A 25,775-nucleotide genomic window follows, 5' to 3' on the forward strand; every position below is an offset into this window, starting at 1 on the left:
TGTTCTTTTCCCTATCACTAATATACCTGAAAAAGGGGACAAATCCTTCAGGTATAAAAGAACACAGACGGGATAGTACGTCTTAGAAAACCAGATGGGAACTGCACAGATTCAGATTCCGATAAAGCAGAACTACTGAATGAATACTTCTGCTCGGTCTTCACCTGCGAGGCACCGGGGCACGGTCCGCAGTTGCAGGCAAGGCCCAGCGTGGAAGACCCGTTTCAGAATATTGAGTTCACACCTGGCGACGTCTACTACGAATTGGCAAGACTCAAGGTGAACAAAGCCATGGGACCGGACAATCTACACCCCAGGGTGCTCAGTGAGCTGCGTGATGTCCTGGCAGAACCGCTATCAGGACTCTTCAATCTCTCCCTAAGTTCGGGGAGAGTCTCCATAGACTGGAAAACAGCTAACGTCGTTCCACTGCACAAAAAGGGTTGCAGGGCAGAGGCTGCAAACTACAGACCGGTGAGTCTCACATCAATAGTATGCAAACTCATGGAAACACTAATCAAACATAAATTAGACACAATCTTGGATGAGGAGAATCTACGGGATCCCAGTCAACACGGATTCACCAAGGGTAGGTCCTGCCAATCCAATCTCATCAGCTTCTTTGACTGGGTAACAAAACAGTTAGACTTGGGAGAATCCGTGGACGTCATATACCTAGACTTCAGCAAAGCTTTCGATAGTATCCCGCATTGCAGGCTGTTGAGCAAGATGAAATCAATGGGGCTGGGAGAAACACTAACTACATGGGACAATGACTGGCTGAGTGGCAGACTTCAGAGGGTGGTAGTTAACGGTACCCTCTCTAAAACATCGGAGGTGACCAGTGGAGTACCGCAGGGCTCAGTCTTGGGCCCGCTCCTTTTCAACATATTCATAGGTGACCTAACTCAGGGGCTTCAAGGTAAGGTAACGTTATTCGCTGACGACGCCAAACTATGCAATATAGTAAGAGATGGCAATTCACCCGATAGTATGACACAGGACCTACATTTGTTAGAGCTTTGGTCCTCGACCTGGCAGCTGGGCTTCAACGCTAAGAAATGCAAGATCATGCACCTCGGCAGCAGAAATCCGTGCAGAACTTACACCTTGAATGGTGAGACCTTAGCTAGAACTTCAACAGAACGAGACTTGGGAGTGATCATCAGCGCAGACATGAAAACTGCTGATCATGTGGAGAAGGCTTCATCTAAGGTAAGACAGTTGTTAGGTTGCATCCGCAGGAGTTTCGTCAGCCGGAAGCCTGAAGTCATAATGCCATTATACAGAACCATGGTGAGGCCTCATTTGGAATACTGTGTGCAATTCTAGAGGCCACACTATCGAAAAGATGTGCTGAGAGTAGAGTCGGTGCAACGGATGGCCACCAGGATGGTCTTGGGGCTCAAGGATCTATCGTATGAGGAAAGGCTGAAAAATTTGCGGCTGTACTCACTCGAGGAACGTAGGGAGAGAGGAGACATGATCGAGACGTTTTAGTATATTATCGGCCATATCGAGATGGAAGAAGAGATTCTCGTTCTCAAAGGACTCTCAGCCACAAGAGGGCATCCGCTCAAATTCAGGGGCGTGAAATTTCATGGTGACACCAGGAAATATTTCTTCACCAAGAGAGTGGTTGATCCTTGGAACGAGCTCCCGGTGCAGGTGATCGAGGCAAACAGTGTGCAAGAATTTAAGAGCAAATGGGATGCCCATGTGGGATCCCTTAGAGGGTTAAGCCAAAGGAACCTGTCACCAGGAGTGGGATCCCTAGGATAGTAGACTTGGGGGTGGGTCAGTAGAGTGGGCAGACCTGATAGGCTATGGCCCTTATCTGCCGTCATCTTCTATGTTTCTATATGTCAGATTTGAAATGTGTATACTTCCAGAGCTGGTGTTGGACCGCAAATGTGAGGTAGGATTTAATAGAGGAAAAGTATTTTTTGTTTGTTTATTTTGTTTACACCACAGGACCATTGTGGGTAGGAGAGGGTGAAGAGGCTATAAAATAAACCCACCAGGATGTTTGGGGAAAAAAAACCCACCCAATTGGGCAGGAAAATCGAATGAAACGAGATTTTTTTTTCCCTGAATCGGGCAGACTCTGCAGGCATTAAAGTCTAGGATCCCTGCCGATCCCAGCCACAGCCGCTTTCTTTGTAAGGCCATGTGCTTTTTAACTTCTACCTTTGCTGGTACGGAATAGTGGAGTCTCACCTTAGTTCTATTTGTTGTGCGCAGCCTTTCTGCACCCGTGTTCCAAATCCCTTCTACCTGGACTGAAGGCCCCACAGCTACAGGTAGACAGCGGAGCTAAAGTGCACAGCCTTAAAAAGAAAGCGGCCGTCATATGTGAGGTCCGCAGACATTCTTGTTATAATTCCAGCTGACCTTACGGGTGCCGGTGAGCATATTTTTTTAAGGGCTGCAGTTATGATCCGCGAGGTCTGCGTTTTACCCAGTCCTGCCTGCTAGTCCACTTAGCTATTAAAGAGGTTATTTTCAGCTGATGCTGTATGAGTTTCTTTTAATTTACTAGAAAGTTTATGATTTTTGTATAATTTTTATTTAAAATGTAAAATTTAGATGATCTTTACCAGATCCAGTTGCGGTGGGCTTTTTTTTTAATTGTGGGTCTGTATCCTTTTCGCTTGCATGTATGGCTAGTGGGTAAACAGAGGGCTGATTGCTTAGCTCCGGCTCCTTGATGCACAAGCTGTACACCCACAACTACTAAAGTAACCGAATGTTAAGTTTCTCTTAGGGAAAGAGAAGAGGGATGAGGCTATGTGTGCAATAAACTACAACTTTGTAAACGTCACTGTAAGACACAGGTCCTAATGAATGTCCACGATGAATAATTTTTTTTTTTTTTTAGTTCAATAGTTTTTTATTGAGTATTTTTAGAAAATACAGGAAGCAGTTCAAATACATGAAGTCAAAATGAATTTAAGGGCAGAAAAACTAATCTAACCATTTTTTATCTCCTTAACTCTAAGTCAACAAACTACCTCGTAGGAGGACGGAAGTGCGACCTTCTGACTGACAGTTCTACCCTCCAGTGGGCTTGGAAGGCGGGCCTAAGCGTATGGGGCGTGGGAGGCGGCGATTATTTGTATTTGGAAAACCACAGCGCGCTGGTTCCTTTGCTTAACTGCGTCACAAAGCGCGGCGTTTACGCCAGACGGCTGCCGTAAGTGCAGCTGTGACTCGCGGTGCTCTTACCTGTCAGACGCAGGCGATTTAAAAATGGCTCCGGGAGCCTCGGCCGTCAGGTAATTTAACGGGGCCTGAAAGGGAGTGGACCGTACTGTCTGCTAGTAGCAGAATCCTGGGGAGAGTTTTCTTTTTTGACGGTTGCCCTAGTGGTTGCGAGCATGACAAGAGAGGAAGAAGAGGAGGAGGAAGAGGAAGGCACGGGTCGACAGGGGACTTGGGAGCGCTTCGAGGAGCTTTGCAACAACCTGAATATGGACGAGCGGGCCCGGGGCGAAGCGTGGGAAAGCTACGAGAATATGAGCAAGAATTATACTTTGGAGGTGAGTACGATACCAAGACCTACCTTTCTTACCTGTTCTGCTGTCGTATGTGATTGATTTTTTTTTTCGCGTCTGTCTGGAGGGAGGGGATTGTTGGTCATTATCTTTGTATGCATCAAACCTAGTGGTGTTTAGAATGAAGAGGTCTGGGTACCTAGTTTGCCCGAATTGGGGTGCAGGGTCGATTGAGTAAACAAGATATCATTAGGAATTAAAGGGCGGGTACAGAAGAGGTGCTGCCATGGGGACCGCCAAACACATTAGAAGATCTGACAGAAAAGCACTCACTCCCCTTGGGATAGAGCTATTTATTCTCTGGCTTGAACAGATGACTACCCTAGCTGCATCCAGCTGTTAGTTTAAATTGATTTTTGCAAACAAAATCTAATGTTAGTGAGTTAAAATATCTGATCTTTTGCTGTGAATGTGGCTATGAGTGCAAAAAAAAAAAAATCATACTGACAAAATATTTTTTGTAGATTGTAAGCTGACACACAGTTCCTGTTTAAAAATTAATATTTGTTTAATTTATTTTTTTTAGTAGTACAGTTAAACTTATGGAAGGAATCTGTCAAGATGGGTATCGATCTTTGGTAGTTACCATGCTTTAGAGGACTATAGGGGTATCCCTGCATTACCCTTTGGATACTTGAGGCCTTGCTAGGACATTAACCAGCTTTTCTGAACAAAGACATTATGGACCTTATCTGCAACTGATAAACAAGCTGTTTTGTTCACAGTCAAGGTCACCCACCTGTGGTGGGTCCCAAACTAGCTCCTGAGAAACTGTAATAGTGCTGCCCGATTTGTCGATTCACCGATTAGTTATCTGAGAAAATCAGACTAACCAATTCAGTGACCAATACCCCACCCCCAGTAAGACCTGACCTACCTCCACCACCGGGGCCTTTCCTCTGCTACGTTGCTGATGATGCAGCGCAGGGAAGGCTGTGAGTAGCCCATTCAGAGCATTGCTGATGCTGACCGTTCACCCATCACCGCTGCTGCTGCTTCTTTATGAGGCCTTGGACATATGTCAGGTCTCTTGGTGGGAGAGTCGGTGGGATGATGCTGTACAGGGAATGGGAGAAAGGGATGGGAAACTACTGCATATGGGAATGGAAAGCTGCTACATAGGGGAATGGGTGGGAGGGGAGGAAAGGTGCACATGGGGGGAGAGAAGAGGGAGAAATCCTGCATTTGGTGGAGCGGAGGGAGACCTGCATGGAGAAAAGAGATGGAGAAATGTTGGACATAGGAGGGAGGGCAGGGAGCGATTGTGCATGGGAAGAGAGAAAGAAATGTTGCATATCACAATGGAGGGGAGGAAGGCAAAGATGCTGCATGGAGAATAAAGAAGTAGGTTGTGCCAGGGCACAAAGCAGGGGAAGAGAGAGAGAAGATGGTAGACAATGGGAAAAAAAAACCAAATGTTGGATATGGCAGTGGAAGATAGAAAATAAATTTATTTTCTAATTTGTGATTGCAATATGTTAGATTTGAAATTTGTATCCTGCCAGAGCTAGTGTTAAACAGTGAGCTTGAGCTAGAACCTAACGGAAAGAGGAAAAGTCTTTCTTTTTTTTTTTTTTACTTCACAGCACCAGCGTGGGGTTGGAGAGGGAAAAGGGGGAGGGGGGTGGAAAGGCTACAAAATAAACCCACCAGGATGTTTGGGGAAAAAAAACCCCAAAACCCCAAATTACCTGATTGGGCAGGAATATCAAATTGAAAAATCAATTCAATAGGCTGAATCGAATCAAAAATTTTTTTCCCTTAATCGGGTAGCACTACTGTGTAAGGCAGCGGTCTCAAACACACGGCCCATGGGCCGCATGTGGCTCTCCAGATTTTATTTGCGGCCCGCGGTCTGGACTGGATCATTCTCTTCCTTTTGGAGCAGCAGCGTGTCTGGCCGGCTCGTTCCATTCAAAGCTGCAGGTTGGAAGCTCCTTGCGCTATTCACTCCTGCATCGGAAGCCTCTCTGACATCACAACATCAGAGAGGCTTCAGACGCAGGCGCGGATCTCGCAAGGAGCCGCCACCCGCGGCTTTGAACGGAACGAGTCGGCCAGACACGCTGCTGTTCCAGTGGCGTACCAAGGGGAGGGGCGGTCCGCACAGCTGGCCACCCTCCACTGTTCTCCCTAGAATGCCCAACCTGCTTCCCTTCCTTTCTCACCGCTGCCATCGGGGAACAGGCCGGCACCGTGTTCTTTGATCTCCCTGCTTCTCTCACCACCCGACGTCAATTCTGACGTCGAGAGGACGTTCTGGCTAGCAAATCGCTGCCTGGCTGCCCGGAACGTCCTTTCCGACGTTAGAATTGATGTCGGGCGGTCGTCCCCGTGGAGAAACATGGAGATCTCAGCCTGTTCCCGATGGCAGCAGCAGCAGCCTATTCCCCGGCGGCGGTGGCATGGGGGAGGGCAGGAAGGAAGAAAGAAAGAAGGGGGGGAGAACAGGGAGCCAGAAACAAAGCAAAAAATGGAACCCAGATTCAAAGAAAGACAGACATAGAGAAAGAAAGAAAAAGTTGGGGGAGGGAATGAGGTCTGGAGGAGAGGAAGCATACAGGAGGCTGAAAGAAGGGAATAAATATTGGATGCACAGTCAGAAGAATAAAGTGCAACCAGAGACTCATGAAATTACCAAACAAAGGTAGGAAAATTATTTTATTTTCAATTTAGTGATTGAAATGTGTCAGTTTTGAGAAAGAAAAGATATTAAACTTTAAATGTGAGTGCTGCAGAAAAAAAGAGTACTTGGAGGGCTGCAGAAAAAATAGTTAATGTCTTATTAAAGAAATGACAATTTGCATAAGGTAAAACTCTTTATAGTTTATATATCTTTCCTTTTAACTGTTAAAGGAAAGTTTTATAAACTATAAAGAGTTTAACCTCACGCAAAATTGTCATTTCTTTAATAAGACATTAACTATTTTTTTTCTGCGGCCCTCCAAGTACCTACAAATCCAAAATGTGGCCCCGTAAAGGGTTTGAGTTTGAGACCACTGGTGTAAGGAGTGATCTTCACAGTCGTTGCAATGCAGTCTGTCTCATTTTGTTATCTTGGCAGGCATTCTGTATCAGCCCTGATAAGAGAATCCATCTAGAAGCCCATTCACCCTCCTTATATGTGTGACCTACCATAACTTCCTGGACAAGTTCTGATTGGCCCATGTTGTCACCTGGGCACGACTGGAGATAATCTACACCAGACTGAACGTATTCCCCTTTTACAAAACCATGGTGCAGTTTTTAGCAACGGTCACATTAGTAACAGATCCAATGCTCATAGTTCACAACCCACCTACAAATTGTGAAAATCAGAATTCAAACAGACAAGGAAATCAGCAGATTCCCTGCAGGCAAGCTTCCAATAACCACATGGATGGAAATGCAAATCAAATGGAAATAGTAAACCTCTCCAACTACCAATTATCACAGCAGGAGACCTCTACTTTTGAAAGGACACTTTTTATGCCCTACCAGCAAAATACACAACATCCAGCTTTACTCCGGTCTTGAAATTCTTCAGGAAACTCCGTTTAAAAGCACAGTTCCACAATAAGGAGTCTCCCAACAAACTGGAATACAATAAAACAAACAAACCAAACCCCCTGGATGGACAAAACAAAAAAACTAGTAAATTACATAGAAAGTTTTAGACATAGGGTAAAATCATAGCAAACAAAGGAAAATTCTGTACAGCCTTTCCCCACCAGAACGATCTACCATAAAAAGCTTACAAAATAATCAAAACATTGTAATCAAATCTTCAGACAAAGGAGATGCCAAAGTAATAATTGTGGACACATACAACTTTATTGAAGTAGTACACAAACAACTCTCAAATAACACAAAGATTATACTAAACAGCTAAAAAGCCTCATCAAAATACTTTCAAAGCAGGTACAGCCACATTTAATGACACTGATACTTAACCATCCTTCTATGGCACATTCTATATGTTAAAAATCACTTCAAAAACTTGTGAAACACACTGAAATCCTCAAAAAAATAGGCTATAACTTGAGTCCTTACAACCTATATAACAACCTGATTAAAGGTCCACCACTTGGCTATGCAGTGCCGACGAAATAAATAGGTACGCTCGGAGTACTTTAAATCAGGTCCGCCATTTGACTATGCAGTGCCGATGAAATAAACAGTGCCGATAATCTGCACTGTTCCTGATGAAGCTCTTCCAAGGTTAGTGAGAGCGAAACGGAGATCTTCTATCGTTCTGTTTTGGTTTCCAGCTGGCTGGGTTAAGAATCTACACCCGAGCTAAGTATCTGAATAACTATAAATACAATAGTATAATAAAGTAGTATAACAAATTGCACAATAAGATTAAAATAACTGGAATTAAATAACACAAGAGTTTAAAGGACCGATGATAACTCACAAGTTAGTTATTTGCCTAGACTTGGTCAATTGGCATATAACTGTGAGCACTTGAGATCCTAATAATCTCTTAATTCAACCTTTGGTTGTTATATAGCTTGTGTTTGGACTCACATGCTGCCAAAAGATTATACTAAACAGCTAAAAAGCCTCATCAAAATACTTTCAAAGCAGGTACAACCATATTTAATGACACTGATACTTAACCATCCTTCTATGGGCACATTCTGAATGCTGCCAAAAATCCATAAACCTGGCAACCCTGGCAGACTAATCATATCTGGTATTGGTATACTCACAGAAGAAATATCTGGATTTATAGAATGGATTCTTAAACCTTTAGTGCTGAAGACAAAGCTTCATACAAGACATCACAGACTTCCTGAAATAAACAATATCAAGCAATTGCCACCTGACACATTTCTAGTCACATGCTATACAGCAACATTCCCCATGCAGATGGCACTGCTGCATGTGAAAAACTCCTCTAATAAGAACATAATATAGTCTTACTGGGTCAGACCAATGGTCCATCAAGCCCAGTAGCCCATTCTCACGGTGGCCAATCCAGGTCACTAGTACTTGGCCAAAATCCAAGGTGTAGCAATATTCCATGCTACCGATCCAGGGCATGCAGGGGCTTCCCCCATGTCTTTCTCAATAACAGACTATGGATTTTTCCTCCAGGAACTTGTCCAAGCCTTTCTTAAAACCAGCTACATTCCAGAGCTTAACTTTTCTCTAAGTGAAAAAAAATTTCCTCCTATTAGTTTTAAAAGTATTTCCCTGTAACTTCGAGTGTCCCCTAGTCTTTGTAATTTTTGACAGAGTGGAAAATTGTCCACTTGTACCCGTTCTACTCCACTCAGGATTTTGTAGACTTCACCAGCGCTCACCAGAAACTATTACAGCATTAATCAAATTCATTCTAACTCACAATTGTTTCCGCTTTAATGATGAGATATTTGCAAATCATAGGCATATCTATGGGCATGATGATGGCACCACAATATGCAAACCTCTTCATGGCAGGACTAAAGGAGGCATTTCTAAATGCATATCAGCCAAACCTCCTGAAATACTACCTGTATATTGATGACATTTTTATGATTTGGACTGAGGGAGAAGACTCAAACAATTCTATAATACATACCATCCTACAATCAAATTCAAAATTGACTATTCAGTTTTCTATACACCACAGTCTATCAACAATGGTTACATACAAGCATCTATATAGCTCACAAACAGATGCAGCTACCTCCACTATTCCAGCTTTCATCATTCTCCTATAAAAAAAAAAAATCCATTATACACAGCAAGCCACTTGATACCACCGCATCTTCCCTGACCCCAAAGACAGAGATAAACACCTAAAGACCCTGAGGGATGCCCACTCTCTCCTGCCATAAAGGACCTCCCCTCCAAAAAAATAAAGAAAAAAAATAAGGCAGGAGGGATGCTTACTCCCCACTGGCATAAAGGTACCCGTTCTCTCCCCCCCCCCAAAAAAAAAACAAAAACATAAGGAGGGATGCCCACTTCCTCCTTTTCCAGAAGCCCCCTTCTCCCATACCTTGAAGTTGGGAGTAGGAAGTACTAAAAACACCTCCTTCTCCGTGATGACACTGGGCCTTAAGCCTCTCCCGGGTCTTAAGCCTCTCCCTCAGCCTGAGGTGTCTGAACCAATCAGGGGCCTAACCTTAGGCCCCTCCCCATGCATCACATGTTGCACCGGGGAGGGGTCTAAGACCCAGTGTTGTTGCAGAGGAGCAGGAGCATGGGGTGTTTTCAGTACCTTCTGTTCTCAATGTCAAGGTACGGGGGCCTGGAGGGGAAGGGGGGGCCTCCAGTGGCAGGAGGGAGTGGGCATCCCTCCTGCCATCTTTTGGGGATTCGGGAGGGGGACGGTGGCTCAGGAGTGCTTGCGTGGGGTGGGGTTGGGGGGGCTTTTTTAATGGGACAGATGGCACACAGATCATCTGTTCCATTAAAGAAAAAAAAAGCAGAAGTCCTGACAGCAGTGACAGGAGATTTCTTCCCCTGTCACTACTGTTAGGGCTCTGCATTGTCAATCGCTCACTGAGCAATTGAGTCGGTGGGTTTGCATGCAAATGATTTGGACCTCCGTGCAAATCATTTTCATGCAAACTTAATAGTGAATCAATCACTGTTGGAAAATCGGCTAGAGAATTGGCTAACAGTGATTGTTGCTATCGTTAGTGAATCTAGCCCATAGTGCCACATGATGCGTAAATTTAAAACGTTCCTAGGAATATATATGGCGCCATTGTGAGAGTAAGGTTATCACTCACAGACAAGATAACCCGTAAACTTGTTCACATTTGTTTCTTAGCGTTTTTAGTACAATCTCCATGCTTCTTTTTGATGGTATTCCCAGCATTTCCACAAATCATCACCCGGAACATAGCACCTGCACACTGGGTCACATTTTCCGCATTTGAAATATGGTATTTTATATTTTATTTTTAGCGTTTTATGGTGGATGTCGGGTCCTCTGTCCCACATAGCTTCAGTTACTGTTAGGTTATCCAATTTTATTTTTAGTGCATAAAAAATGCCTTTTTAGAAACGCTCACCATGCTTTTATTTTGCCCATTTGCTCCCTGACTTGCCCATTGCATATGTCAGATGTTTTTAATATAGTTACTTAGCTTGCAGCCTATTAGGGGGGAGCCTTTATATTACATTTTATCATCATCAATTGTTGATGTCTCTTTTCAATCTCTCCCAGATTGGGCACTTTAATGTTCAAGCGTTCACATACTCAATCTCCTCCTTTTACATTTAATTTGGCTTTTTTATGACACAAGTAAGGCACGTGCTCTTTGAATTTAGCTTTCTTTATATATTACTAGCTGATGCCCCGGCGTTGCACGGGTATTTAATTATAGCAATAACACTGTAAATGGATTCAAATAAAGATACTTTATAGTGGTGAATGAATGCAAGTCTCACTGGAATTAGCAATCTCTTAAACTGAAAAGGAAGATCTGTTGGAATAAGTGGCAGCCAAAAGTTTCAGTATTGATTTAAACAACTCAATATGTGGAAACTCGGGTTGAAAAGAAACTCCATGCAGTTTTTTCCCGGTTCAGAATGGAACCTGTGTGCCTAGTTCAGCATATGTGAGTTCTCATGTAATGTAATAACATTATGAACTGGGGTGCATGAAGGAAACAGTTACAAACACAGTTAGAACATACAAACTCTATATGTATGGTGTCCGTGGTAGAATAGAAAAGATGTCCCTAGTGGTTATAGTGTCATATAAAGTGTTTTATAGTTGGAATTACTGTGAGAATGGCAGCTTTTTACATCCTTTCCATTGACATGAATGGGTGAAATAAGATTTTCTGTTTGTAGCTCCACCCACGTGTGCAGGTGGGCCGCGAGACCCCCAGAACATATCACCCCAGGTAGTGAGGGATCTGCATACCAAGTTTCGTTCAAAGCGGTCAAGCCGGATTTGAATTAGTGTGAGAATGGCAGCTTTTTACATTTTTTCCATTGACATGAATGGGTGAAATCTGATGTTCTGTTTGTAGCTCCGCCCACGTGTACAGGTGGGCCGCGAGACCCCCAGAACATATCACCCCAGGTAGTTGGAATTACTGTGAGAATGGCAGCTTTTTACATTTTTTCCATTGACATGAATGGGTGAAATCTGATTTTATGTTTGTAGCTCCGCCCACGTGTGCAGGTGGGCCGCGAGACCCCCAGAACATATCATCCCAGGTAGTGAGGGATCTGCATACCAAGTTTCGTTCAAATCGGTCAAGCCGTTTTTGCGTGATCGCGGCACATACACACATACACACACACATACATACACACATACATACCTCCGATTTTATGTATATATAGATTTATCTGTCCAATATGTCTTTGTGCATTGGTCGTTTTTATCCTAAACACCTCAATCTATCATTTTATTATCCTTGTTATAAGGTTCATTTGCACATTTTTTTGTGGACCACATTAGGGACCTTTCGGTATGTATGGTAGCTGTATGCCTACTCCATTTTATGGTTGGTCGTATGTAACTTCTTCAGGATTTGATATGGTCTCCGTAATCACCTTTTATCTGTTTACAAACCTTTCACACTAGTGATATCTTTCACTATCCTCCACACTAGTTAATCTAACTTCACTTTTATGTACCATGGTAGCACACATTACACAGTAGTCTGTCTTATTTTGACGTACTATACTCTCACACCACATTTTTATGCTACACTTTGCATCACATCGCTTCACAACAGGTTGATGTTCGTCTCCACCTTCACTTATCTCACGTCCATCATCATACTTTGACACATTTATAGGAAGATGTGCTAATCGAAACACAGACCGTGTCGGGTCCTTGCTCCTTTATCCCAAAGGTGGACCACATTAAAACGTTTATTACATTACATTACATTAGGGATTTCTATTCCGCCATTACCTTGCAGTTCAAGGCGGATTACAAAAGAATTATCCAAGATGTATTACAACAAGAGCTTACAAAAAAAAAAAAAATTGGTCATTTTCAAAAAGAGTAAGAAATGGGTAAGGTTATTTGTTTGGGGTAGTTGGCTTTAGTGAGAGGTGGAGTTTGAGACTTGCAGTATTATTTCTTTTTTCAGAGTTTTCTTGAAGAGTATGGTCTTTATTTGTTTTCTAAAAGTCTTGTAGTCGAGGGATGCTATCAGTAGATTGGCGATTTGGCTGTCTAGTTTGGCTGCTTGAGTGGCCAGGAGGCCATCATATAGTTTTTTCCGTTTGCCCTCCTTAATTGGGGGGGGTATGAGAATGGGGTGTGAGTTTCACTATGTCTGGTTGCGGTGTTGTGGATGAGGTGGTTATTCAGGTAGTTTGGACTGTCTCCGTATAAAGTCTTAAATAGTAGGCAGTAGAATTTAAATTGTATTCTTGCTGGGATCGGAAGCCAGTGCGATTGGAGATATGCTTCTGTAATGTGATCATGTTTCTTTAATGAGTAGATGAGTCTTAGTGCTGTGCTTTGGATAGTTTGTAGTTGTTTTGTTATGGTTTTAGGGCATGGGAGGTAGAGGATATTACAGTAGTCAAGTAGGCCTAGTATTAAGGACTGAACTATGAGCTGGAATTTAGTTTTCTCGAAGAATTTCTGAACTTGTCTTAAGTTTCTCATGACTAAGAATGACTTTTGTATTGTTTTATTGATTTGCGGTTGCATGGTGCAGCATCTGTCGATAGTTATTCCTAGCAGTTTTAGGGTGGTTTGTATGGGGTAGTTGATTGCTTTGATTTCAATGTTGGTTATGGTTGGTATTTTGTTGTTTTCTAGGAGGATGAATTTCGTTTTATCTGGGTTCAATTTCAGTTTGATCTTTCATCCAGGTTGCTATTGACTTTAGTGTTTGGTATATTGTGTTCGTCATGGAGAGTTCAGGTTGATCGAAGGGTATGAGAATGGTAATGTCATCGGCATAGCTGTAGGAGGTTATGCCTTGTTTGTCCAGGTGAGAGCTGTATAGAGATTGAAGAGAGTCGGGGATAGAGGGGATCCTTGGGGAACTCCGCAGAGGTTTGACCAAGGTTCAGATTTTTGTTTGTCTGATTTTACTCTATAGGTTCTTGATTTAAGGAATCCTTCAAACCATGTGTAGACTTTATCTGTGATATCTATTGTATCCAGGATTTGTAGTAGAATGTTATGGTCCACCAAGTCGAATGCAGCGGTAAGGTCTAGTTGTATGAGCATAATTTTTTTACCTGTGCTGAGATGTTGTCTGGCTGTGTCCAAGAGAGATCCTAGTAGTGTTTCCGTGCTGAAGTTGTTTCTGAAGCCGGATTGTGTGGGATGGAGTATGTTATAGTTTTCTAGGTAATTGGAGAGGAATTTGGCAACTAGTCCTTCTATTATTTTGACGTAGAATGGAATAGAGGCAATGGGTCTGTAGTTGGCTGTTTGGTCTATCAGTCCTTTGGGGTCTTTGAGGATCGGGGTGATGATGATTTCGCTGAGGTTGGTAGGGTAGTGGCGTTTATTAGCGAGATTTGCATCCAGTTTAGAAGAAGAGCGCAGAATTTTGTGCTGGATGTTTTTAGGAGATATGGTGGACAGTTGTTGAGATCACAGGATGCATGGCTGTATTTTTTTGTAGTATTTGTTGAATTCGTGCCATTGTATGTTGGGGAATTGAGACCATATTCTATCTGCTGCAGTAGAATTTCTATCTATGGGGAGAATTGTGAATTAGTTAGGATGGGTAGAGGTGTCGTTGAGGGTAGCTTTTGCATTGGTAATTTTATTTTGCAAGTGTTCTGCTAATAGAGTGGCTGAAGGGGGTAGTATTGTTAGTGGTCAGGTAGGGTTTGGTGTCGGTTAGGGTTTTTAGAATTTGGAATAATTTTTTGGTGTCTTGGGTTTCAGTGCCTATTAGGTTGGTGTAGTGTGCTTTTCTCTTGTCCTTTAATTGTGATTTGTATTGTTTGTTGATTTTTTTTCCAGGCGGATTTTGTATGATCCGAGTTCGATTTTCTCCATTTTCTCTCTAGTCGTCTACATTGTCTTTTGAGTTGTAGCAGTTCGGAGTCGAACCATTTATCTGATCTCCTGCTGGGTTTGGATTTGGTTTGCAGTGGGGCTAAATCATCAAGGGTGTTGGAGCAAAGTCTTTCCCAATGTAAGATGAAGTCCTCGGGGTTGTTTTCTAGAATAGTTTCATCTATTTTAGACCAGAATATTGATTGCAATAAAGATTTGGCATCAAGTACATCGTCTCTGCAGTATTTCTCTTTGGTTCTCTGTTTCTCGACGTCTACTGCAGTCCTTTTGAATTATTTTCTTTGAGCTCTGTCCACTACTTTCACATTAGTAGTCTGTGATGATATTCAGTGACGCTAATGGCCTCTTTTACAAAACCACGCAACAACAGACCCGAAGCCCTTTTAAATCTCTATGGGCTTTGGGGCCGTTAGTGCAGCCACTAGCGCGGCTTTGTAAAAGAGGCCGTAAGTGAATAAGTATCGCTGAATATCAAGATAGTCCCATAGGAGTTACTTAACTGATCAGAAGCCATTTCTGGCTGGTTAAATATCTTTGTTTCCTCAGCAACAGCAGTAGATTAATCTAGAGACTAGTGGGATAGTACACATCTACTTAATCCCAATCAACATCCTATATAATAAAACCCTAGCCGCGCATGTGCACTTACCTGCGTGCTTCCGTGATCTCTGATCTGTGATCAGTAGATCCGTGGCCAGCAGGAGTGCGGATGCGGTGGCCAGACAACGTGGAGAAACACAGTACAGCCGGCGACTCCCCCCCTCCCACCCTCACTAACCACCAAAACCACCACCGCCAAAGCCTCCTCCTTCTGGCCGGCTCATCCGCGTTTAAATTAAGAGAAAAGCGCTGCACCGCGCTAACGCTGGCCTCGCCGTCTTCTGTCCACTGTGGCCCGCCCTCTCTGACTACTTCCTGTTTCTGCTAGGGTTGGCTGCAGTGGCGCGGTGCAGCTTTTCTCTCAATTTAAACGCGGCGGCTGGGAAGGGGGCAGCGGGAAATACTGCTGCTGCACAGGGAAGGCCGGGAAATGCTGCTGCTGTACAGGAAAGGCCTGGAAATGCTGCTGTTGCACAGGGAAGTGTGTGTGGTAAATGCTGATGCTTCAAAGGGAAGTGTGTGTGTGGTGGGGAAATGTTGCTTCTGCACAGGGAAGGCCGGGAAATACTGCTGCTGCTGCTGCACAGGGAAGTGTGTGTGGGGGGGAAATGCTGCTGCTGCACAGGGAAGGGTGGGAAATGCTGCTACTGCACAGGGAAGTGTGTGTGGGGGGGGAAATGTTGCTTCTGCACAGGGAAGGCCGGGAAATGCTGCTGCTGCACAGGGAAGGGTGGGAGGGAAATGCTGCTGCTGCACAGGAAAGTGGAGGGGACAGAGAGAGAAAGGGGGCCTGGGAAATCTTGGTTTGCTTTGGGGGAGGGGAGACAGAAGGGGGGCCATGGAGAGACAGAAAGACAGGATATATTCTAGCACCCGTTAATGTAACGGGCTTAAACACTAGTACAATATATTGGTCAAAAAGTCAAGTTTTAAACTTTTTCCCCCAAAAAACCATAGTCCTGAATCACCTTTAACTCTTCTAGCAATTTATTCCACAATTTACTTCAGGGGAGAGTACCTAATTCAGTCCCCTGTAGGAAGGACTCTTGTGTTGTTAATGTGATAGGTGGCTACAGTTTTAATAAGAGTATTCTTGAGCAATGCTATAGGTCTTGGTTTTTAGATGTGAATAAGACACTATTCTATTTACTTTATTAGTTGCCCAGTCCCTAAAAGCTAGTTCTAAGTGACATATTATTCTTTAATTAAAGCTGGTGCATATAGCAGGAATTACAAAATGAAATGGATTAAAATCTTAAAAAAGAAGTACTTATTTATCATTGACATATAACACTTACCAGTACAATTTTTTTTTTAAATGATGGTTTTGTCAAGTTCGTTAATCGAGTTTTTGGCACTGCATTGAGTATTGTTACTGAATCTCAAATTGGTCTATGACCTCTTTTTTTTTTTTTTTTTCTTTTTCTTGTACCACAGGTATAAATTCTTCCAGCTCTAGTACTATGGTTTTCATTTTAAAATCAAAACTTTCTGTGATTTGTTGCTTGTCTGTTAATCCATTATTTGCTTAAATACAACATTATGCATGTATTATATGGTTGTCTAGCCCTTGACTAGAAGTAAATTTTCCAGAAGGTCACAAGACACTCTTATCTCTTTAAGTCTTCTAATGTGTGTCTAGATGGTTTTGGTGTGTGTGCCACCTTCTATAATAGTTATTTTATTCTTAATAAAATACTTCAGCATGTTTCATTGATTTCTTTAATTTCACAGGGGAATGATATGCACTGGTTAGCATGTGCTTTATATGTGGCTTGCAGAAAGGCAGTACCAACTGTGAGCAGAGGAATAACTGAAGGGAACTATGTGTCCTTAACCAGAATTTTGAAGTGCTCGGAACAGAGGTACGGTAATCTATTCTCCTTTGCAAATGTCTTCATATTATAATGCAAAAATATATCCTGCAGCATACATGAGAGCACCTATAATGTTCTTAGCATTTTTGGATATTATTTTACTGTATATACTCGAATATAAACCAACCCAATTATAAACCAAGGTAAAAAAAAGGAGGAAAAATGGTTGACTCGAATATAAATTAGGGGGTGGGGATGTTAATATTTAAATGCAGTGCCTTGCCTTGCCAGGCTTTTCACCCTGTTCCCCCTCCCTCACTGCTCTGCATCCAACCACTTCACTTACTCCCTCCCCTGTCATGCTCTGAACCAAACCACACTCCTTCCCTGCCAAGTTCTGTACCCTGCCTTCCCTTCCCGATGACTTGCAGGCCTTCACCGGGTCTATCGTGAGACCTGGTGGTCCAACGGTGGCTGGGACAGGAGGGATTCCTTCCACCTCCTCCAGTCCCTTAACCCTTTTTGTTACTCTTATCTGGATCCTTTCGAGCAGTACTATGTCCTTTTCCATGTACGACGACCAGTGTTGGACGCAGTATTTCAGGTGGGGGTGCACCATGGCCCAGTACAGCGACATGATAACCTTCTCCGATCTGTTTGTGATCCCCTTCTTAATTATTCCTAGCATTCTGTTCGTCCTTTTTGCCGCCGCCATGCATTGCGCGACGGTTTCATTGACTTGTCTACAAGTACTCCCAGGTCTCTTTCCTGGGGGGTCTCTCTTGAGTACTGCACCTGCATCCTATATAAGATTTTTGTTACCAACATGCATCACTTTGCTACGTTGAACCTCATTTACTATTTCGCAGACCATTCCTCGAGTGTGTATATGTCTCGTTGTAGGTCTTCGCAATCCTTCTGTGTCCTCACCACTCTAAATAACTTTGTATCGTCCACAAATTTAATCACCTCGCTCGTTGCACCAATTTCCAGCTAATTTATAAATATGTTGAAGAGCACGGGCCCAAGCATCGATCCCTGTGGCACTCCACTCATGATGCTTTTCCAGTCTGAGTATTGTCCATTTACCCCCACTCTCTGTTCCTATCCACCAACCAGTTTTTAATCCAGGTGAGTATATCATCCTCGATTCCATGGCTCAAAATTTTTCGAAGTAGTCTTTCATATGGGACCTTGTCAAACGCCTTCTGAAAATCCAGATATACAATGTCGACCGGGTCACCCTTGTCTATCTGCTTGTTTACTCCCTCAAAGAACTGCAGTAAGTTTGTCAAGCAAGACCTTCCTTTGCTGAAGCCATGTTGGCTGGTCCTCATCAGATTGTGTCCGTCAAGGTGATCAGTGATGCGGTACTTTATCGGCGCCTCTACCATCTTTCCTGGTACCGAAGTCAGGCTCACTGGTCTGTAGTTTCCCGGATCTCCCCTCGAACCTTTCTTGAAGATCGGTGTAACATTCGCCACTTTCCAGTCTTCCGGAATCCTTCCTGATTCGATAAGACATATTGGCTATTAGTTGAAGCAGTTCCTTGATTAACCTCAGTTCCTTCCTCCTCCCCGTTCTCCCCCCTTAGGTTTCCAGCTTTTATTTTCATTCTCTCCCACCCTCAACCTAGCATCATTTAGATTCCCCTTCTTTCCCTACCCTATTTCCAGGAGCTTCCCTCCTCCCTGGTCCCCAGCACAAACAGCATAATTATCTTACATCCATCAACTCTCCTAGGGACACTGCATGTGCTTCCTTTTCTTGTCCATCAACTCTCCTAGGGACACTGCATGTGCTTCCTTTTCTTGTCCAATTCTTCTCTTTCCTCTCACCTCAAGCTGGCTCTTGCAGTTCTTAACAAGTTGAGACAAGTCTGTCAGAAGTCTTATGCTCTACTGGCTCCAGCTGCCTTAAGCTGGAGGAAATTGTTCCTTCCTTTGCTATCTTAGATTTTCTCTTGAATAGGGTTACCATACATCTGGAAGAACCCGGACATGTCCTCTTTTTTAGAGGACTGTACAGGTGTCTAGATGTGTTTTTTAAACTGTGTGAGTCTGGGTTTGGCAGGGCTGGCTTATAGGAGTTCAGTGGCTCTCCCCCTTTAACCTCAGCACTGCAGTTCAATTTTCTTCTGGCCGCCAACAGCTCAATGAAGTAAGCCTGCTGCCGTCAGCCTGGGAAGCCCCCTTCTCTGCAGCGACTTCCCTTTCCCACTTAGGCAGGACCTACAGAGAAGTAGCTTCGGGACAGGCTGGTAGCAGCAGGCTCACCTCATTGACCTGTCAGCAGCCTAAAGAAAATTGAATTGTAGCACTGAGGTAAGAGGGGGAAAACTATTGTTGTTGTTTTTTTAAATTCTTTATTCATTTTTAAACTTCCAACAAGTGTACAATATAAGTAATACATAAATTTACTAACAACACTTGATAAATCTATCAAGATAATAACAAATGTATATGTATCTAAACCCTTCTTCCCCTCCTCCCTTTCCACACTATTTTCTTAATTGAATCAATCTTTTTCATAGTTCTTTTTACCTTTTTTTCCTTTATTTACTATTGGATTCTGAGTAAGCAGGCCCTGCCAAGCTGCAGGGAAGGTGCTGATGTTTAATTTTCAAAATTAGATTCTGGGAGGGGGTATGCAGGGTGAGAGTAGGGTGGGGGGGATCAAGTGTCCTCTTTTTCATTTCAAAAATATGATAACCCTACTCTTGAGCAAACAATGCAACTTCTATGACCTGTCCCTTTTGACAGGTAGCAGGATGATTTGGGGGGGGGGGGGGTGAAATGAAGAGAGCTTCTCTTTCTTCAGTTTTCCTGTGACTTCTGGCATCCTAACATAGGAATAGCCTTACTGGGTGAGACCAATGGTCCATCAAGCCCAGTAGCCGTTCTCAGGTGGCCAATTCCAGTCACTAGTACCTGGCTAAAACTCAAAGAGTAGCAACACTCCATACTACCAAGCCAGGGCAAGCAGTGGCTTTCCCCATGTCTCTCAATAACAGACTAGGGACTTTTCCTCCAGGAAGTTGTCCGAACCCTTCTTAAAACCAGCTACGCTATCCGCTCTTACCACAACCTCTGGCAAATGCGTTCCAAAGCTTAACTATTCTCTGAGTTAAAAAATATTTCCTCCTATTGGTTTTAAAAGTATTTCCCTGTAACTTCGAGTGTCCCCTACTCTTTGCTATTTTTGTCGGAGTGAAAAATCGATCCACTTGTACTCATTCTACTCCACTCAGGATTTTATAGACTTCAATCATATCTCCCCTCAGCCCTCTCTTTTCCAAGCTTAAGAGCCCTAACCTTTTTAGTCTTTCCTCATATGAAAGGCATTCCATCCCCTTTATCATCTTGGTCACTCTTCTTTGAACCTTTTCTAGTCCGCTATATCTTCCTTGAGATAAGGAGACAAGAATTGAACACAATACTCTATGGAGCAATACAGGGGCATTATAACATTCTTAGTCTTGTTAACCATCCCTTTTTAAATAATTCCTAGCATCTTGTTTGCTTTTTTGGCTGCCGCTACACATTGGGTGGAAGGTGTCATCATATTGTCTACAATAACACCCAGATCCTTTTCTTGGGTGCTAACCCCCAAGGTGGACCCTAGCATCCAGTAACTGTGATTTGGGTTATTCTTCCCAATGTGCATCACTTTGCATTTGTCCACATTGAATTTCATCTGCCACTTGGGTGCCCAAGCTTCCAATTTTCTAAGGTCTGCCAGCAATTTTCCACAATCCACATGCATTTTAACAACTTTGAACAGTTTAGTGTCATCTGCAAATTTAATCATCTCGTTCCAATTTCCATATAATTTCCATATAATTTATAAATAAGTTAAATAGCACCAATTCCTAATCCACAACTGAACTTTGCCACTTTATCTCATGACTCTTTCATTTTCTCAGGATCCTCTCATAAGGAACTTTGTCAAAAGCTTTCTGAAAATCTAGATACACTATATCAACTGGCTCACCTTTATCCACATGTTTATTCATATCTTCAAAGAAATCAAGCAAATTGGTGAGGCAAGATCTCCCTCGTCTGAATCCATGCTGACCGTGTCTCATTAAACCATGTATGTCTACGTGTTCCACAATTTTATTTTTTATACTTGTTTCCACCATTTTACCCAGCACGGAAGTCAGGCTTACAGATCTGTAATTTCCCAGATCTCCTTTAGAACCCTTTTAAAAAATTGCCATATCATTGGCCACCCTCCAATCTTCAGGTACTACAGATGATTTTAGTGACAGGTTACAGATCACTAACAGCAGGTCAGCAATTTCATGTTTGAGTTCTTTTAGTACCCATTCGTTGCAAGACATGCAAGGCAGGTGGAAGCAGCCTGTCCTGCTACTGCTGCCCTCCAAAGCACAAGCATTATTTTTGACTTGATTTTTTTTTTAATTTTGTGCTTCTGCTAGCCCTGGTAGAGTGGTTAATTGTGGGAATGTATCCTGAGCTTTGAATTCTGCAGAAATAGAGTTAAGTCTAATCAGATTCTTTATACAAGTCATCCCAGAAATTGTCTTATTCCAGGACAAGCAGGCAGCATATTCTCTACATGTGGGTGACGTCATCCACGGAGCCCCGTCGCGGACAGCTTTTCAAGCAAACTTGGTTGAAGATCTTAAAGTTTTCATGTGCCTTCCCGCTCAGCTAGGGGGTGTGTCTCCTCAACGTGGTCCTCAGTTTTCCGCGGAGCCAGACAGCCCTGTCTCTCTTCTCTGCGTCGATTTTAAGTGCCTTTCTTGCACCGCGGCTTCTTTTATTGTTTTTTTTATGATCGAAAGTCGCTGTGCCCTGCGTCTTTATTGTTTTTGTTTCAAAAAATAAACCTCGATCGCGACCGGGGGACCCCGGTTTTTTCCTTGGCCGCCCGGCCTCTCGTGATCATGGCCTTTTTTCCTACCTTTTGTCGCGGCCTGTTACTGGGCTCAAAAAGTGCACGCAGTGCGACTGGGTGCTCTCAATCACTGACCCGCACCGTTGGTGTATACTTTGTCTCAGTGTTGATCACCCTACAGCTTCCTGCCCACGTTGTGCCACTCTTCAACCTCGGGCTCTTTGTCGACGGCGGGCCAAGATTGCGGAGCTCTTCGCCATGGACCAGCCAGCGGATAGGACCTCGACCCAGGTCTCGACGTCGGCCTCGAAGACCTTGGTCCCGAGTAAGTCTCCCTTGACTTTGAAGACCTCGGCAACTCTGGCTTCGAAGGCCTCTCGGGTAAATCTCCTCTTCCTCCTTCAGGTTCAGCTCAGCTACCGAAGAAGCCTTCCTCGGAGTCTCTGGCCACCCAGGCAGTGAGTGTAGTCCTGCCGGCCTCTAAGAGACCTCCTCCGAAGCATGCCTCCATTTTCAGGGAATACTCTACATCGAGGTCGCCCTCGTTGGAGCGCAGTGCTGCACCAGTCCGTCCAAATCCTTTGGTCTCGGTGCCGATGTTCGAGGATATGCTTAAGGCTATCTTAACCTCGCAGATCTCCTCTGCTTTGGCTCAGCTTGCCCCGGCCTCGACCCCGCTTGTTGTTGACCAGCCTGAGCGTCACGCCGAGGGCTCTTGAGGTAAGGTGCGTCGGTCCCGCCGCTTCTCCTCGAGTGACTCCTCGCCTACTCCCTCAAGTCGGACTTCTATTGCCGCCTGACCTCGTTCAAAGCATCGGTCTAAGCGTACCTCTTCTTCGAGGCAGCGGTCCGCGAAACAGTCCAGGGACTCTTCCCCCAAGGCGGGGTAGGTCGCCCGGTCCTCGCACTACAGGTGCCATCGAGCCGTCGGACCTCGTGCTGTCTGACCCTCGTCCTCGACGACCTCCCGTGCCTTCTCGATCTCCGAGCCAAGGAGCTTCGAGGTCGAAGACTCCCGCCTCGCTGCCGCGTTGGAAGGTCTCTTCTTCCCTGGGCTCACCGGGGTGGGCTCCCCGGGTCTCCGTCTCTCGGACCCCCGGTTCCTCACCTTCCAGGCATTCTAAACGCAAGCAGTCATCGACTCCCCCTCGTTCTCTAAGCGGGGCTTTCTCGACATCCATGCTTGTGGACACTGACGTGCTGGCGCAGTACTTGAGGGAAGCTTCCCCCTCGTTCTCTGCTGTCCCGAAGTCCCGCTCGGCTTCGCCTTTCGAAGGGCATTCTGCGGGCAGGGCTTCTTCGAAGACTTCACAAGGTTCGTGATGGATATGGGCAAGGCGCTGCAACTGGACCTCCAGTCCGAATCCAGGCATACCTGGGAATATTTGAAGGAGATGGAGCTTCCTCACCCACCTAAGGAATCCCTTCACCTCCCCTTAAATCCGGTTTTGCAGCAGACTTTCTTCCGGAATTTGGAGATGCCATACGCAATTCCTGCCATTCCGTCCAAGATGAAATCCCGATACAGGACGGTCCTGTGTAAGGGCTTTGAAAAGGCTCAGCTCTCCCACCAGTCTTTGATTGTGGAGTCTTCCTTGAAGAAGTCTAATCCTTCCAGGGTCTACGCGGCTGTCCCGGTGGGCCGGAAAAGTCGGACTATGGACAAGTTTAGTAGGGTTCTGAATTACAATTTCAATTTTACATCCTATCTCAAACATTGCATCAAATCCCTGCCATCATTTCAGAATGATTTGGCTGTCCATCACCGGGCTGATTTTCTCCAGCTTCTGGATACGCTGTCACAAATTCGCCTTTATATGTTTCAGGCGACCTATGATGCCTTTGAACTTTCCTCGAGGGTCTCCGCTTTTGCGATAGCCATGTGCCGCCTAGCTTGGCTCCGCATTGTTGACATGGACCCTAATCTACAGGACGTCTGGCGAATCTCCCGTGCTTGGGCAACAAGCTCTTTGATGACTCCATCGAGGAGGCCACCAAACGCCTCTCCGAACATGAACGCTCCTTCGCCTCCTTGGTCAGAACCAAGGCGAAGCCCACTCCTCCTAAGTCATACAGGTTGCCCCCCCCCCTTGGCGGTATCCCCAGAAATCCACGCTGGCTTTTTCCAGACCGCCACCCAGGCGTCAGCAGCAGCAGAGAGCCCCTCAAAAGCCTCAGACCCCTGCGGCGGCTAAGCCGGTGCTGTCCTTTTAACTATCCCAGTTTGAGCAGGCCACCCCCCTTGTCCTCGAGCCTTCTCCTCTACTTATTAGGGGCCGTCTCAGTTCCTTTTGTCACCACTGGGAATGATTACTTCGGTAACACTGGGTCCTCTCCGTCATCAGGGAGGGGTATTCCCTTCATTTCCGGACGGAGCCTCCGTACCTGCCCCCAACAGAGTGTCTTTCCAGCAGATCACAACTCCCCCTTCTTCTCCAGGAGGCTCATGCCCTCCTTCACCTCCGGGCAGTGGAGGAGGTCCCTTTGTGTCAGCAGGGCACCGGATTCTACTCCCGGTACTTTCTAGTCCCCAAAAAGACTGGGGACCTGTGCCCTATCCTGGACTTCAGAGTGTTGAACAAGTTCCTGGTCAAGGAGAAGTTCTGTATGTTCTCTCTTCCCATGTTGTACCCCCTGATGAACGAAGGGGATGGTTGTGTTCGCTGGATCTGAAAGAGGCCTACACTTACATCCCGATTCATCCGGCTTCTCGCAGGTTTCTTCATTTTCAGGTGGGAAATCTTCACCTGCAGTATCGAGCCCTCCCAATCGGGCTCACATCCTCCCCGCGAGTCTTCACGAAGTGCCTCGTGGTGGTGGCGGCCCTGCAGTCGCAGGGTCTGCAAGTGTTCCCGTATGTCGACGACCTGCTCATCAAAGCACCGTCATGGCGGGAGGTTATTTCAGTGACCCAATGGACTATTACATTCCTTCAGCATCTGGGCTTCGAGGTCAACTTCCCCAAGTCCTAGTTGTGTCCCTCTCAGTCTCTGCAGTTCATAGGAGCGGTGCTGGACACGGTTCACCTCCACTCGTTTCTGCCTCAGCAGGCCGCCCTCATTCACCTGTGCCAGCAGGTCTCCCTTCAGTCCATGGTTTCGGCCAAGCAGATGATGATTCTGTTGGGACACATGGCCTCCACCGTTCATGTGACTCCTTTTGCCAGACTTCATCTCCGAGTGCCTCAGTGGACCCTGGCATCCCAGTGGAGACAGGACCGGGATCCCGCCTCTCAACACATTGCGGTGACTCCCTCCTTGAAGCGTTCACTCCGCTGGTGGACGCTCTCTTCCAATCTTTCCAGAGGTTTTCTTTTTCTCGCGGGGTTTCCCCAAATAGGAGGAAGACTCTCCGAATACAAAGAGACCTGTATGAAAATCTGTTCAGACAAATGGGCTCTGGACATCATTCGAGAGGGTTACAAGCTTGAATTTTTCACCTTCTTTAGTGATACTGACGACTGATGCCAGTCTGTATGGCTGGGGAGGTCATGGCAAGAGTTGCCCAGTTCAGGGCTGCTGGTTACCCTCTCAGAGAAACTGATCCATCAATAGATTGGAAGTGAGCCATTTGGCTAGCACTGCAGGCCTTTAAATAGTCTCTGGGAGGCAAAGCAGTTGGAGTTTTCTCAGAGAAGACCACAGCACTGCCATACATCAATAGATGAGGTACCAAGAGTGCTCAGTTAAAACTCAGTTGTTGTTTCATTTGGCAGAAGCCCACCTAGAAGCCATATCAGTGGCCCATGTAGCAGGAGTGAACAATGTACAAGCTGACTCTCAGTCACCAGATCTGGGATCCGGGAGAGTGGTCTCTGTTCCAGAGTGCTTTCAACAAAATTGTGAAGTGCTGGGGAAGACTGACAATCGACCTGATGGCATCAGCAGACAACAAGAAAATCTCTTGGTATTCTAGCTGGTGAGATGAGCCGGGGAGTATTGGTGTAGATGCCCTAGTCCAGCTGTGGCCAATAGAATAGCT

General features: G+C 44.9%; 1 protein-coding gene across 1 annotated transcript in view; it reads left to right on the forward strand.

Moving 5' to 3' along the window:
- The first annotated feature begins 3,091 nt into the window (after positions 1-3,091).
- Positions 3,092-25,775, forward strand: part of RBL2 (RB transcriptional corepressor like 2) — a 177,348-nt gene continuing 154,664 nt past the window's right edge. The window contains exons 1-2 of the mRNA XM_033942896.1: positions 3,092-3,542; positions 16,846-16,976. Coding sequence (XP_033798787.1) covers positions 3,381-3,542; positions 16,846-16,976 — 293 coding nt within the window. The 5' untranslated portion in view covers positions 3,092-3,380. The remainder of the gene's footprint in view (positions 3,543-16,845; positions 16,977-25,775) is intronic.

This window comes from Geotrypetes seraphini, chromosome 4, assembly GCF_902459505.1.
Source record: "Geotrypetes seraphini chromosome 4, aGeoSer1.1, whole genome shotgun sequence".
NCBI classification, from domain to species: Eukaryota; Metazoa; Chordata; class Amphibia; order Gymnophiona; family Dermophiidae; genus Geotrypetes; species Geotrypetes seraphini.